The sequence below is a fragment of the Procambarus clarkii genome, chromosome 81 (genome assembly GCF_040958095.1).
Source record: "Procambarus clarkii isolate CNS0578487 chromosome 81, FALCON_Pclarkii_2.0, whole genome shotgun sequence".
NCBI classification, from domain to species: Eukaryota; Metazoa; Arthropoda; class Malacostraca; order Decapoda; family Cambaridae; genus Procambarus; species Procambarus clarkii.
This window is the reverse complement of record NC_091230.1, coordinates 21,448,268-21,463,160: the sequence shown is the minus strand read 5'-3', so window position 1 is coordinate 21,463,160 and position 14,893 is coordinate 21,448,268. Positions and strand designations below refer to the sequence as shown.

Genomic DNA, 14,893 nt, shown 5'->3' with positions numbered 1-14,893 from the left:
ACAAAATCAGGGAATAGCACAAGAATATCTTCCAATATTCCTGAGTGAATGAAGTAATTACAGACAAAATCAAAATCAAAATGTTTATTCAGGTAAAAGTACATACATAGAAGATGAGTTACAAACATAATGTTGGATTTACAGAGAGCTAGTACATACAATACCTAAAGCCATTAATACACAGAGTTTCGGGCAAACGTACCTCATGACCTCAGACCTCAAAGTACCTCATACCATTAAGATTGATTGATTAATAAAGATTGATTAAACCCCCCAAAAGGTGGCACGGGCATGAATAGCCCGTAAACATACCATTAGGTCTGAAGTCACTTATAATAGGGCAATGGTGGTCAGGGCGAGAGAGAGGAATGATGGGGGGCGTGTGAGGGTGAGAGGGAGGAGTGAGGGGGGCCATGTGAGGGCAAGAGGGAGGAATGAGGGGGGAGAAGTGAGGGAGAGGAGAGAGAGGGGGGGCCGAGTGAGTGAGGGGTAAGGGACGAGCCTCACCAACACGTTTGTTTACATGTGAGTCGCGTTGGCTTCAACACTATTTTTACACCCGATATATTGTAGTCTTAGAGTGAGTAACACGCAGCTGTGTCCTTGGTGAAGGTATCCTGGCCACGGTATATGGTGTTGGTGCACGGTATGCTAAGGCTTGGCGGCGTGGAAGTACTTTATACACGGTGAACATTGTATAAACTGCCTTCCCTCGGTGCTCTTGTAGGGCTTGAGGACGAGTCGCCCCACTTGCAGCACCTGTATTCACCCAGTTATATTCACCTAGTTGTGCTTGCGGGGGTTGAACTCTGCTCTTTCGCCCCGCCTCTCAACTGTCAATCAATCAACTGTTACTAACTAACTTTTCCCCATCCCCAGGAAGCAGCCCATAACAGCTGTCTAACTCCCAGGTACCCATTTACTGCTAGGTAACAGGACCATCAGGGTGAAAGTAACTGCCCAATTGTTTTCGATGGCGCCGGGAATCGAACCCCAAACCACAGGACTACGTATCCAGCGTGCTGTCCACTGAGCCACCAGCCCTGTACCACCAGCCACCTGTGGCTTCCTCCTGCTGGAGGCATTCTCCTCCACCAGGCGACCTATGTGTGGTCAGGTCAAGGTGAACTCTCATATTCTACACGTAGCCTGTTTCCTGACCTCATCTAGGTAACTTGAGATTGTGACCTTCAGGGAAATGGCACAGTTTGGTATGTCATTGGAGTGGGGAAAGCTGTTAATTTGATTGAGGTTGCCCTTAGAGAAGGACGAGGTTGGCAATGTGGTCACCCAGTCAGTTATTAAAAAACCCAACTGGCCTAGTGATGCACACATCATGTGTCAATATGGGAATTGTGGATTAACGGTATACTATTAGAAAGAAGTAACCCTTGTGTCAATCATTTACATCACCACTCATGGAACTTGTACATCTTTCATCAGCTTAGTTTGCTTTTATTAAAAAAATAAGTTACGAGGTACAAGATTGTAAAAGACTGTCCACTAATGACGTTGGGCCGAGAACAACCTAATAGTGTTTTGAAACTAATAAATGGTTTGATAAATACAGTCTAATTTCTATTTATGAAAGTATTCTATGCCTTGAGAGAACATGTGACCTCTACTCTATTCATGAGGTGTGTGCAGCTGTTTGGAATTTTGTGGCTGTGTGTACAGTAATCTGTTCACGATATGTAGGACTTTGTCAAATTGTTGGTGGTAAGCATAGAGAAGCATTAAAAGATATGCTGTTGGAAATGTAAATTAGCCCATTAGAAGGCTTGAATCATCAGAAGACTGTAATATAACAAGTGGTATCTTATTGTATTTTATTATTTTATAAAGATATTATAAGTGAACTTAAAGGCTGCATACCTAGCCAAACTGATTATCTAGGCGTTAATGCATGCCAGCCTATACTGTGTTACAACAGCTTATGAGTACCGTTTGATGAAAGTGATTTATATCACACATGACTTCATAATACGTATATACAGTACTTTTATGTTAATACAATGTTCTCTAGTATTGTACTGTACTGTATTGAAATTTATTTATAATTATTTTACTAATTGTTTTTGATAATTCTCTTATTTTGCAGTCAAATTTTGTTTGGCATAGTTATAAAATATATAAATGATAGAATCATTTCTTACTTTCATTTTAATCTTGTTTTGGTTTAAGAAGTTGATTCATCCTCAGGAGGGACATTATAAATAATGGAAGATATAGAAGATTTAGTACGTGATGGGGCAGATCTCTTTGCCCAACGGTCACGCAACTCAGTGATGCCAAGAGTGAGGCATAGAAAGATGGTTGCTTCTGAGGAGGTTGGTAATGTGCTTGGTATGTTGTTTAACATTTGTGAATTCTCTTAATTTATTTCTGTGAACAGTACTGTATTTGAGTTTTTAAATTGTATGACGATAATTTGTGATAATTACATCCTATCCTCAATACACTGCCCTGTGCTCGTTGCACCACTATATTCATTATAACTGCTGTTGCTATCAACTCCTCTGTACTCATTTAAAGACATTGTATTGTGAGATATTCCAGACTGGGGATATCTTTCTCACCCTCATCCATATCATACTGACCCATATCTGGCTGCAATATTTATATTTAATCTGTCTGCATGATATCCATTCATAAATAACTTCACCCTTGAAAAGACATGAGAGATTTTCTTAAGATAATTCATGATTAAAAAAAAAATTCTGGGAGGGTCCCCTCGCTGTCCAGTCACTTTAGGAAGACACACCAGGCCCCTGAGACCCACCCTTGCATACTGTGAGCCAGAACCAGAGCATCCTAACTGTGATGTGTGTGACCACCAAATTCCGGTCCTGGCTCCTGGTAGGCAAGGGGGGGGGGAGGTCTGGTGCATTTTCCTACAGCTTGACTGAATCAGCACTTAGCTTAGGAAATTACTGATAGCCTCAACAAAAATGGCCATTTTATTAAATTTAGGGCTTCATTTTGTTTTTTGGGTAATATTAGGTGAGAGAGGAGTCAGCATGTGAGAATCGGTGTACGAGCATCATCCCAGGGACCCAGAAGATATACCTTAAAACGTGGGGATGTGCACACAACAGCTCGGACAGCGAGTACATGGCTGGCCAACTGGCAGCATATGGATACAAAATTGTTGGTTAGTTATTTAGTAATTTAACTTATATTTTTTGTGACACAAGTGTTCTCGTGTTGTAAGTTATAAACTAAGTATTTGTCTTAATGTTTAGAATTTACTAAAATAATGTTTCACATTGAAAGTGTTTAATTTATCTTTTTATATGCTTTGTCCTTCTGGTACAAAATACATCTCTGATTCAAATGAGTGCCGAGCTTAGTGTGAAGAAGCAATTCACTAATTATGCTTAGTACTCCTAATTGCACTTCTTAATTGCATATTTTCATAATAACTGAATTACTTAAAAATTAATGAGTTTTCTTGTTTCATGAATCTTAGTTCATAAGGATGTAATATCAAGCTTTACAAAATAATATATATCATAATTTAACATACACTGACTCAGACATGAAACTCAAGAGGAAAAAAGGAGAAAAAATAAATGTGACTTTGCTCATGATGCTGACATGAACCTTGAATAAATTGATTAAAGTTTACCATACTTCGTGCCTCCTATAGATGAAAAGTCAGATGCTGATGTATGGGTACTGAACAGCTGTACGGTGAAGAATCCAGCTGAGGACCACTTTCGCAATGAGATCAAAGCAGGGAGAGAAGCTGGCAAGAAGGTGGTGGTGGCTGGTTGTGTGTCTCAAGGTAAACATTAGTAATACCTGTAATGAAGAAATTGAGGTAGTTTTCCCCACTCTTTGCCACTGCTTACTGAGGCATCCTCTTTCCCACTGCTTAATGAGGTTGCTTCTTCATTTATATTAGTGAAAGCAACTTAGAGAATTCTTAGGATTGCATTCTGTACAGTTTTCATCTTTTCCAAAACTTTGTGAAAATGAGGCTATGTGGTGGAGTAATATTGCCTTTGCCATCCTGCTATGGTTATGAGGAGTATGGAAAAATGTGCATGTAATAAATAACAGATGAAGTAGCTGGTATGTGTGATATATATTTTTTGCAAGTTTTATAAATAAAAGCATTTAAAAGTTCTCATTATTTTTATGTTTTTCAGCTGCTCCACGTTCAGAGTTTCTGGAAGGTTTAAGCATCATAGGGGTGCAACAGATTGACCGTGTTGTAGAAGTCGTGGAGGAAACCCTGAAGGGTGAGTCCTAATATACTACACTATACCTGGTTACCTGGTTGAAAGTTGATGGGGTTCTGGGAGTTGTTCTACTCCCCAAGCCCGGCCCGAGGCCAGGCTTGACTTTTGAGAGTTTGGGCCACCAGGCTGTTGCTTGGAGCGGCCCGCAGGCCCACATACCCACCACAGCTCAGTATACACAGTATATGTGTATATGCTTAATTTATGTCAACGTTTTGAAGCTGCAGTGCGGTACAGTATATATAGTGATTGCTTTGCACAGTTGGCTCTCGTGATCCCATTTAAATGACCTGGTTTATATAATTGATGGGTTTAGTTTGTATGGTTTTGTTTCATGATGACTTGTATCATACAAGCTGATTCATGTAATGTGAAGGTTTCAAGAAATTATTGTTTTAAATTTTAGTTTTTTGTATAGTAAGCCCTTGCTTTTGTGAATTTGGGCTGTGATATTACACCATTTGTTATGGTAAATAGTAATAAGCCATTTATGATACTTGTTCTTACCTTAGTTCTTAGAAGCCTTATTAAAAATTAGTTCATCTTTAACTTGATGCATGGAACAGTAAAATAAGACTTGGCCCAAGGCATTTCAATCCTTCATACATTTTTATTTTGATATTCAGTCTCAACAGTGAGACATGTATCCAATTGTTCTTTCAGTTGTGCATATAATTCTTCACTTTTTATGTTGCCTTATTATTTTTCTGGCATGCCCCATTGACATTTTACTACAGTACTGGGCCAGGTATACTGATTTTGTAATATTAGTGTTTATATGCTGTACTTCCAGTGTTTTCCAACTCCCTCTTGTTGATCTCTTTATCAAGTTTCTTTCAGGATTTTATTTTATATTTTTACTGAAGTGGGCAAAGGTGCTGTATATGACTACAGTAGTAATTCTTGTAACGCTGATTAGGCTCAATAAGTTATTCTTGTGTTTAATTCGTCCATTTATATTCATCCAAATTGACTTATTTTCTTTATCTCTTTAGGAAATTCTGTAAGAATGCTGAGTCAGAAGAAAGAAGCAGGCAAGAGAAAGGGTGGAGCCTCACTTCTCTTGCCTAAAGTAAGAAGAAACCCTCTTATAGAAATTATATCCATCAACACCGGGTGCCTAAATCAGTGCACTTATTGTAAAACTAAACATGCACGTGGAGAGTTGGGGTCATATGATATAGGTAAGTTTTCTTTTAATTTATACGTATTAAGCAAAGTATGTATCCAGTGACGTGTGTTGAGCTGTTAGTTATTGTGTTCCTAAATTATTTCCCCGGCTAAATACAAATGGGTGGTTATGATAAATATTTTCAGTTCTGGCTTTTGGATATCTGCCATTATACACATGTGATGCTGACCTCATACCCACTATGGTAATGACCTTATACCCTAGTGTTAATGACTTCATACCACTGTGGTACCCTTGTGGAACTGTCATCATACTCGTGGTGCTGACATCATATCCCTGTGGTACTGACCTCACACCATCTGTGGTTCTGAGCTCATACTCCAGTGGTACTGGTCTCATACACCCTGTGGTACTGGTATCATACCCCCTGTGGTACAACTGGTATCATACCCCTGTGGTACTGGTATCATACCCATGTGGTACCGATAGCTCTATCGACCCTGTACAGTAGTGGTGATCTAACCGTCATCAGGTAGTGGCAAGTTTCCTTCATAGTTGAGAGTGAAAATTGGCATTCAATGTGTTGCCAGTTATCACTTGGGGGGATGTTGATACATTTGTTCTGCACTGCAAAGAGTGGTCTTTGTCAGTAGTAGATTAAAATGGAGGTAGATTAATGGTAGATTAAGAGGGGAGACAAGGGAGATTATTCTTTATTGACTCCTGTACAAAATTATGTGCTGAGATTATTTGTGAAGCTCCTTACCACTGTTTAGCAAGGTTTGATGAGAGCTTGGCATCTTAGCAATGTCTCCTGGGTGGGGTCCTGACTGTTGGCTTAGTGAACAATATTTTGCATTATAAAAACTGTAATTAAATTGTAATGGGTCCACTACCATTATATGGAAAGAACACTATTTTTTCTTATAACAAATGTAATAAAAATGGCAAGCAAATTATTTCTTTGGCTGTATTGCTTATTGAGTGTACTGTATTTATGATGATATACTGTCAAGGGAACATATAGCCCAGTATTGGGTTAAACCATAATTTGTATTATGAATTTTAAACACAAAAGTATTTGTTTATATTTTTGTAAGTAAGGATTTTTAATGGTATAAATGGAAAAATCAGATCTTTTACTTACTAAAAGTGTAATTTAAAAACTGCCCAAAATAAGCTTAATAGCTACAAAATAAGCTTAATAGCTACATTTTGACCTTGGTGGGAACAACATTTGGGTGACACAGTCAGACGGGTTAACATGTAAATGTTGATGTAAATGTTGTAATAAATTGTGAAAGGATGAAAAATAAATAATATATATGCAGTAATTTACTATTGGAATCTAAACAGTGATACATACATATATGGACAATGTGCTTGTCTGTCTTAATTGTCTCTCATTAGTAATACTAGATTATAATTTTGTAAGTTTCTTATCAATAAATACTTAGAAACATCACAATTTCTTAAGAGAATTTGGTGTATTTTTGTCAGTTTTGAAACCATCAGGTAGATGTATACATTGCAAAATGTATCTGATTTTGTAATAAGATCTTGCAAATTGTAATGAATTTGATATTTGTCCTCTTACAGAAGAAGTAGTGGCCAGAGCACAACAGTCATTCAGCGAAGGTGTGTGTGAGGTGTGGCTGACGTCTGAAGACACCGGAGCCTATGGGCGAGATATTGGTGTTTCGTTACCAGAGCTGCTCTGGCAACTGGTGGAGGTCATACCTGAAGGCTGTAGATTAAGACTGGGCATGACAAACCCACCTTACATATTAGATCATTTAGAGGTAAGTTTATCCTGTTATATATTTTCCTTTCTATTAGTATCTTTGACTCCTTCATTGGTTCAGTTATGAGTGTTTCTGATAAATGAGTTCCTGACACATCAGATTGGAGTTTCCCTCTGTGTTACATACAGTACCTGGCATATTTTGCCGAGTATTTGATTTTCTGTGTTTTGCAGGAAATGGCCAAGATTATGCAGCATCCTCGTGTTTATGCCTTTCTTCATGTACCCGTCCAGTCTGGGAGTGATGGTGTGTTGGGGGACATGAAAAGAGAATATTCAATTGATGATTTTTGTAAAGTGGTCAACTTTTTGAAGGACAGGTATGGCATTGACAAGTACAATGTATTTTGACATAAAAGAAATACAATAGCCTGGATTTTACATAGGAATGCATTAAGCCCTAATGCTAAAAACTGGAACATTAGTATTTTTTTAAGAATCTTATAAGAAAATAAGATGCATTCCAAGATCAAGAATTGTATTATATAGAAAATTATGGTAATGTTAAAACGCTCAGGTATTAAGATTTATTAATATAGCACTATAATGCACAATACAACCATGATATTCCCTCTGCAAATTTCACCCTCCTGGCCTAATTATACATGTTCTGGCCCTGCTCATTTTACCAGCATGTGCTCATTACACCATCCTATGCTCATTATGCCAGCTTGTGCCCTCTATACCAGCCTATGCTCATCATACCCACTGTACTCATCATAGCACAATGTAAACACTGCATCACCTATGCTCATCATACCCACTGTACTCATCATAGCACAATGTAAACACTGCATCCCCCTATGCTCATCATAACCCCAGCCAGACATGTCTGACTGTGGGATACCTTTCTTAATCACCCTCATGTGAGTAAAACACATCTACCGATAGTTATCGCAACTAGATGTGTTTTAACTAGATTTTCACATCTGGTTACAGTATCTTTATCATTTTCATCTTTTAAACGCATTCTAGGTATCCAGTTCATTTTTCTTCTTTGCAGAGTACCTGGTATTACAATAGCAACAGATATTATCTGTGGCTTCCCAACAGAAACAGAAGAAGATTTTCAGGAAACAATCAAACTTTGTAGCAAATACAAGTTCCCATCTCTCTTTATAAACCAGTTTTATCCTCGGCCGGGTACTCCTGCAGCAAAGATGCAGAGAATACCAACAAAAGAGGTAAGTTTCCAGGAAACCATTATTTGTTGACTTCGTGCAATAGATTTACGGATCTAGCTGTAGCTAATGGAAAGCTTACCAGAAGGCATGGAAAAGTGGTGGTGTGCCAGATGCTAGATAAGTGTTGCGATTGTACTGTTGTATAAATTTGGGGGACGTACAGGGTGTGGGCTACAAGTAAGAATAAGGAAGCATGAAGTTCAGATGCCATGTGAACCAATCCTTTACAGTGAATCCTTTACATTATTCTTCTAGAAAAAGATTTCAAGTCATATAATGTGAACTTTTTGTTTTACTGGGTTAATAAGTTTTATAAATATTGCTCCCCTTTCAAGGCAATCACATTCCTTACCGTTTCTCCCTAAAGACTTCCCCAACTGATCCAACCCATTTTGCCTCTTTCCAGGTGAAGAATCGCACGAGGCGATTGACAGAGGTGTTTCATTCTTACCGTCCATATGACCATAAACTGGGAGAAAAGCAAATAGTTCTTGTAACAGAGGAGTCCCATGACAAGGAGCACTGGGTTGGACACAATAAATATTATGAACAGGTAACACTTCTCATATTTCTGGTCACGTGTCATGTAAACTGCACTGTACATGCAGATATGCATGACTCTACAAATTATTTTGCAAAAATGATTAAAATCATTAGAAGATAAAGGTACTACTAAGATTCTTGAAGATGAGGAAGAGTATCATTTTACATTGCTTAGCTGACTAATAACCAATCATTTTAAATGAACTTCCCACCCTTCATTCTTTTCAATATCTCTTACATTTTATACTGAAGTGAAAACTAATTTTGGTGCATCATAGGACCATGTTCTTGGTGCATAGTGAAGCATTTTCTGATATTTAAAAGTGCTTAACAGTAACCAGTAGATGCCAGGCCATGTCATGACTCGCCATGATTGGTATTCACACTGAAGACAAAATATGCAGTGTTCTTGGATTGATAGTTTAAACAGTTCTGGGGAGACACACTTTATTGATTAAAATTGCTATAAGAATTTGGATCAAAGAAGCAACTTCAGTACAGTAATAGTTTTGTAAGTAACTGTGTGTGTAGTACAGTATGTACTATATATATACATATGAAATATGTTTCAATATAAAAGTTACATTTTATGGCTCATTACAGTATTTATATTTTAATTTAGGTCTTAGTTCCAAAAAATGAAGATTTCTTGGGAAAGTTGGTTGAAGTGGAGATTATTGAAACGGGCAAGCACTACATGCGTGGACGACCAGTTGAAACGTCAAAACCCATTTCTCCAACAATGACTGAATCCCTCCCCAAAGGTGAAGTTTCTGGCTTGGTAAACACCCAGGATATCTTAGGTTCCAACAAGAAGAATCAGTTGAAGGAAGATCTTGCCAAGCAGGAACGATACATCATACTAAGTTTCATATTGCTCATTTCAGCCCTCCTAGTCAAACTTGCATGGGTTTGTTTTAAAATGCTAAATGGAAATATGATTGATTAAACTTTTCTACATTTTGTGAATTTTCATGAAAACCTTCATTTTTCAGAGTTGCTAATAAAACAAAACTACAGAATTGTAAATGGAATAGACCCAGATGAGCACTGGGTATGTGGTGTGAGATGGAGAGAGCAAAATGGAAGTTGCCCAACCACTAGGACTATAAGTGCTGTAGTAATTGTAACAATGTGCTTTTAATTGGAGAATATTGATTCCTTGATTAAATCAGTTTGTATTTCCCCAAATGGTTGGATGGCCGGGAAAAGGTTGACCAAATATAGGTCTTGGCAAGCGTTAGCTGCTTAAGAACTGTTGTTAACTGGGCAGGCTGTGGAAATTATTTTTTTGTTCTTGAAAAAGCTAAGAAACACACCACACTGTTTAATACCCCATGATAGTCTTAGCACTCTCCTAAGTTGTCCTTCTAAATTCCTAAATTTAGGAATTGACCAATGTCAAAATGTTGACCAATGGCCCAGATCCTTATGCTTGTCGAATTTGACTGCTTCCCTATCATTGCTAGTGCCACCTGATTGAACAATACTGAAAATGATACAGGCATTGCCCAAGATGAATACACATGTAAAGTCCCACACCAGCTGTCTACCACTTTTCCAGAGATGTATTGTGAACTCATCCGAATGACACATGGAACTGTCGGGATTTTAGGTTTGAAGAAATTGAGGATCTTTCTCTGCTGGGCTCTGGACTGTAGCAAGGCTCTAATTGATTATGTCATTAACATCACTATCTTGCATGCCAAGCCCTGGAACCTCTGTAGTGCTGAATATTCGTCGGCTCTCACTTTGTTGTAAATACACTTGGTGTGAATTGGGGCACAAAGGCAGAAGGCTACAGCAATTTGAAGGGTCTTGTGTTCAAGACATGTTCCTGGTGCAGGCACAGATACTGCTAGAAGAAAATGCTGTGTATAAGGGCAAGCAAGGCTGTTAGGGAGGCCATCTTTTGTTATGACATTGCAGTAAAGCCAATTTTTTATAGGCTTTAACAGTACAATATTCACTTAATTTGGTACTGCTGTGGGATAGAAAATGCCTTGGAAAAGGATGGCCATCTTGTGAGAGTCTATATTTTCGAGTGCGAGACTGAGTGAGTGATTGTTTAAGTGTTAAGTGTAAATAATGGTTTTGTAAAGAAATAGTGGCTTACAAACATCAGTGTTTACTAAGATACTAAAAGGAATGTGCCTTAATACTAACAGTTCAAGCTATATGTTATTGATGCATATGTCAAATCATGCTCTTTCAAGCAGCTCTATGTAAAAGCAGGTTAACGAGAAACTCGGTAATATGGTGTGTGTGTGTGCATGCATTTGTACTCATTTGCATCATTTCCATGTCTTTTATTTTACAGAGTCAAACATCTTCCAGTCAAATATCATATTTGGAGCGAAATATAAATACTGTATATATGCATACTTAATAAAGGCCAGAGTTAAATTGATGTGGATACCCCTCTCACATTGGGCTGTAAGAACATGATAAAGTTTATTCCCTTGCCAAGATTACAGTAAATAAAAATAATGTTAAACATAATCTTGGGTTATCCAATAGAATCTTATAAATTGTCATTAAAGGAGACCTGAATTTAAAGAAATCAGAAACTAGCAGGTTCGTTGTTGGCTTTTTTATCGACTCTCAAATGGGATCCCGTTCAGGACAGCAATAGTTGGGCATATTTTGTTTCACCTACTGCCTCTGTTCATCTAGCAGTAAGTAGGTACATGGAAGATAAACAAATGTTGTACAGTTTCATCTTGAAGAAAATCGGTAGTTTGACCTAGGAAGTACTACAAGATTAACGTATATACAGCATATATGCAGGCTTCCTGTACCAATTACAGGAATTTTTTAGGATTAAATTTGTTGAACAAATCATTTGCATTGTGCAAGTAACAAAATCACTAGACTGATAGATGCTGTTACAGCTTGAATACTTCTGGGCTGCAAGTATCTCTGGCAGTTTGCTTGTTCTGTATAGGAATCTAAATGCCATGAAGTGTAGGGTGCGTGGACAAGGGCAGGAATGTACATTATATTGTATTCTGTGAAAATTTAGCCATTTTAGGGATACTGTAGATCTAAATAGTATGAAATGAAATGCCTGTATTGTATTGCAGATGGTAAAGTACACTAAATTAAATTCTTGCTCTGTGTCCATATTTTGATTCTATTAGATAATGGAAAATATAGGATGAAAGTACATAAGCTGTGTACCATAAAATGATAAACAACTCTGGTACTCAACAATGGAAATTATATTAAGTACTGTACTGAATTACCAAAATTACTTAACTCCAGTGTGTAATATTAGTCATGCAAAGCAGTTGCAGAGCAAGAAGTGCTGTTATTAGTTATCATAAATAATTATAAGGTGTGCTGATAAATTAATTGTTTAACAACATTAACTAAGGTCTGATTAAGACCTTTTATGCCCTCTGTAATTCTTTTGTGCTACTGCTCACAGGATGAGTATGGGGTGCACAATAAATAATCCTCGGGATGAGTATGGGGTGCACAATAAAATACCACTTTATACCGAGTATGGGGTGCACAATACACTGTCATAAAGTATATACTGTATAGGGCAACGTGTAATTCCATTGCATAATTCGTGATGAAATATATTGGGGATGGTGTTATTCAGTCATAATTTATAAAATACCTATAGGTGAATAATATTTACGGTCGCACTCAGATGATGAGGTCATCAAGATGGCGCCCATCCATAATTTTTATTTAAATCTTGACTGACCCCGTGACCCCGTCAAGTGCTGGTGCTGCGTCAGGAGCACCTGGAGGAGGGGACGACCCCTGCACCCACTCCTCCACACACCTCTGTGCCACGTGTAGTATCCATATATTGATGTTAGTGTTGTATGGCGCTGTTGTTTGTGAAAATTTCCTCTTGTATGTAAGACTTGAATGGTGCGCAATATTTGTCTTCAATAAAAAAAAGAAATGGCTATTGTAATATAACTATGGTTTAGGCTTTCATGTTTTATCGACATGTGCGTTGATTAGTGATAACGGTGAGGCTTATCTGACGGCGTCTGGCTGTGACGCAAGACACCTTCATCACTGTAAATATTTTCGTGAGCCATAAACCTGGAGGGGTTTATTCGGGAAGAAATGATTGCATAAAGGCATGATTCTAAGCATATTATATAACAAAAAGTAGGTGTGAGAGCACTGTAGAGGACGTGGTATCCTTCAATGAATGAATGAGTACATTAAGCAATACGAGACGAGGAGTTGGCACCATTGACGCGTAGAATATAACGGAAGAACAGGATATTGGACGCCGGATGTAATGTTTTCCAGAGTAAAGACATCACGGTGAATATCAGTCTAGCTGAGAGATATATGGTTTCCTATTGCCAGGGGACAGGAAGCCTTCGAGTGTATAGAGGTCCTATGAGCCAAGGGATGACACCCACAACAGTTGCTTAACTCAGGTACATATTTACTAGTAAGTGAACAGAGGCATTATATTTACCTCAATTTACCTGAGGGCCACTAACATTAGTGGCCTCGCCGATGACAGGAAGCCGGCGGCTTGTCAAATGTATCCCCATTTGCCTTGATAATCTTTTCCAGTTGGATTTTGAAATTCAACAGTTTTGGCATTTACGGTTTCGGCGGGTAGGCGGTTCCGTGAGTTTATAACCCTGTGGATGAAAGATGTAAGAAACGTGAGCAAATGACTCTTCCTGCTTGGAAACCGAACCTTACAGTAATGTGGTTAGATGAGCTTAAGGCGATTGCCACCTGTATGCGTTATATTACATCATTTATAACTTGTCTGAATTGATATCTTTAAATTTGTTCAGCATTTTGAAGAGCTCGATGAGATTTACTCTGTAAATCTCATCGAGATTTGAGGCTTCAACCGTTCCTGGTATGAAAGTTAACTTAGTTCTGGGGTGATTTTTTGTCGCTCTGCATTGAACTTTTTCCAGAACAGATATATTCTTTGAATGTAAGATCTCCATGCTTGGATACGTGTAGTAGTGCAGATGCGGCACACCTGTTGGAAGCCGACTATATTAATAAAGAGCTCCTTCGAAGCATATATAGAAGTTGCCTTCTCCATACAATTAACTTTAAGAGCAAATACGACGCAGAACTAGATAGTCAAAGGTATTTTAAAAAAGCACCAGATACAACTCGTAATCACTGATAAGCAAGCACTAATAGTTAAGTGCTATTATAATGGTTGCATAGTAAATATATAGTAGTCATCTCTAGCGAAGATATGCCAGACGAACCACGATCCCAATGGTTCGATTCCCGGGGCAGAACAGAGATGTTTCGTCATGTTCCCTTACATCTAGTACCACTGTTCACCTAGCAGTAAATAAGTACCTGGGAGTTAGGCAACTGTTGTGGGTAGCATCCAGGGGAATGGCCAGTCGACGTTGGCTCGTATGACTTCGATAAGTCGTTTTAGGTTTCCTGTCCCTGACAATGGCAGGCCATCACCCCCCCCCCCCACACACACACACACACCAGCCCCACATACACACACACACACACCAGCCACATATACACACACACACACACTGATCCATCACAATATACATGTAGAGTGTTTTCTGTAGACAATTTCCTAATTATACAATCATATGTTGCCCTCAGCTCTCCTATTTCATACATACTTTTTTCTTTTGCAAGGGAGTAATTACTACATCTACTCCTACCTGTTGCTCCAACTTTTGTAACAGCCTTTTGTGAAGTACTGTGTCAAAGGCTTTCTGACAGTCCAGGTAAATACAGTCTGCTCATCCTTCTCTTTTTGCCTAATTTGTGTTGCTTGGTCATTGAATTCTATTAAACCTATGAGGCACGATTTACCATCTCTGAACCCATAGTGGGGGTGTGTTACAAAGCCATTTCCCTCTAGATGCTCTACGAGCCTTTTTCCTCACGATATTCTCCATCACCTTGCATGGTATACAAATTAGGGAAACTGGCCTGTAGTTCAGCGCCTCTTGCCTGTCACCCTTTTTTG

General features: G+C 38.4%; 1 protein-coding gene across 4 annotated transcripts; it reads left to right on the top strand.

Moving 5' to 3' along the window:
* Window positions 1-412: 412 nt before the first annotated feature.
* Window positions 413-9,876, top strand: LOC123773002 (threonylcarbamoyladenosine tRNA methylthiotransferase). 4 transcript variants are annotated; one of them, XM_045766465.2, is made up of 11 exons: window positions 413-525; window positions 2,203-2,330; window positions 3,004-3,154; window positions 3,653-3,790; window positions 4,158-4,250; window positions 5,246-5,434; window positions 6,982-7,184; window positions 7,361-7,506; window positions 8,190-8,370; window positions 8,777-8,923; window positions 9,536-9,876. In XM_045766465.2, the coding sequence occupies exons 2-11, from the start codon at window positions 2,220-2,222 to the stop codon at window positions 9,860-9,862; spliced, it is 1,686 nt and encodes a 561-aa protein (XP_045622421.1). In that variant the 5' UTR covers window positions 413-525; window positions 2,203-2,219; the 3' UTR covers window positions 9,863-9,876. The 4 variants fall into 4 exon arrangements, with proteins under 4 accessions (XP_045622421.1, XP_045622422.1, XP_045622424.1 ...); XM_045766466.2 differs by having other exon boundaries at window positions 478-580; XM_045766468.2 differs by having other exon boundaries at window positions 486-525; window positions 2,185-2,330.
* The last annotated feature ends 5,017 nt before the right edge of the window (window positions 9,877-14,893 follow it).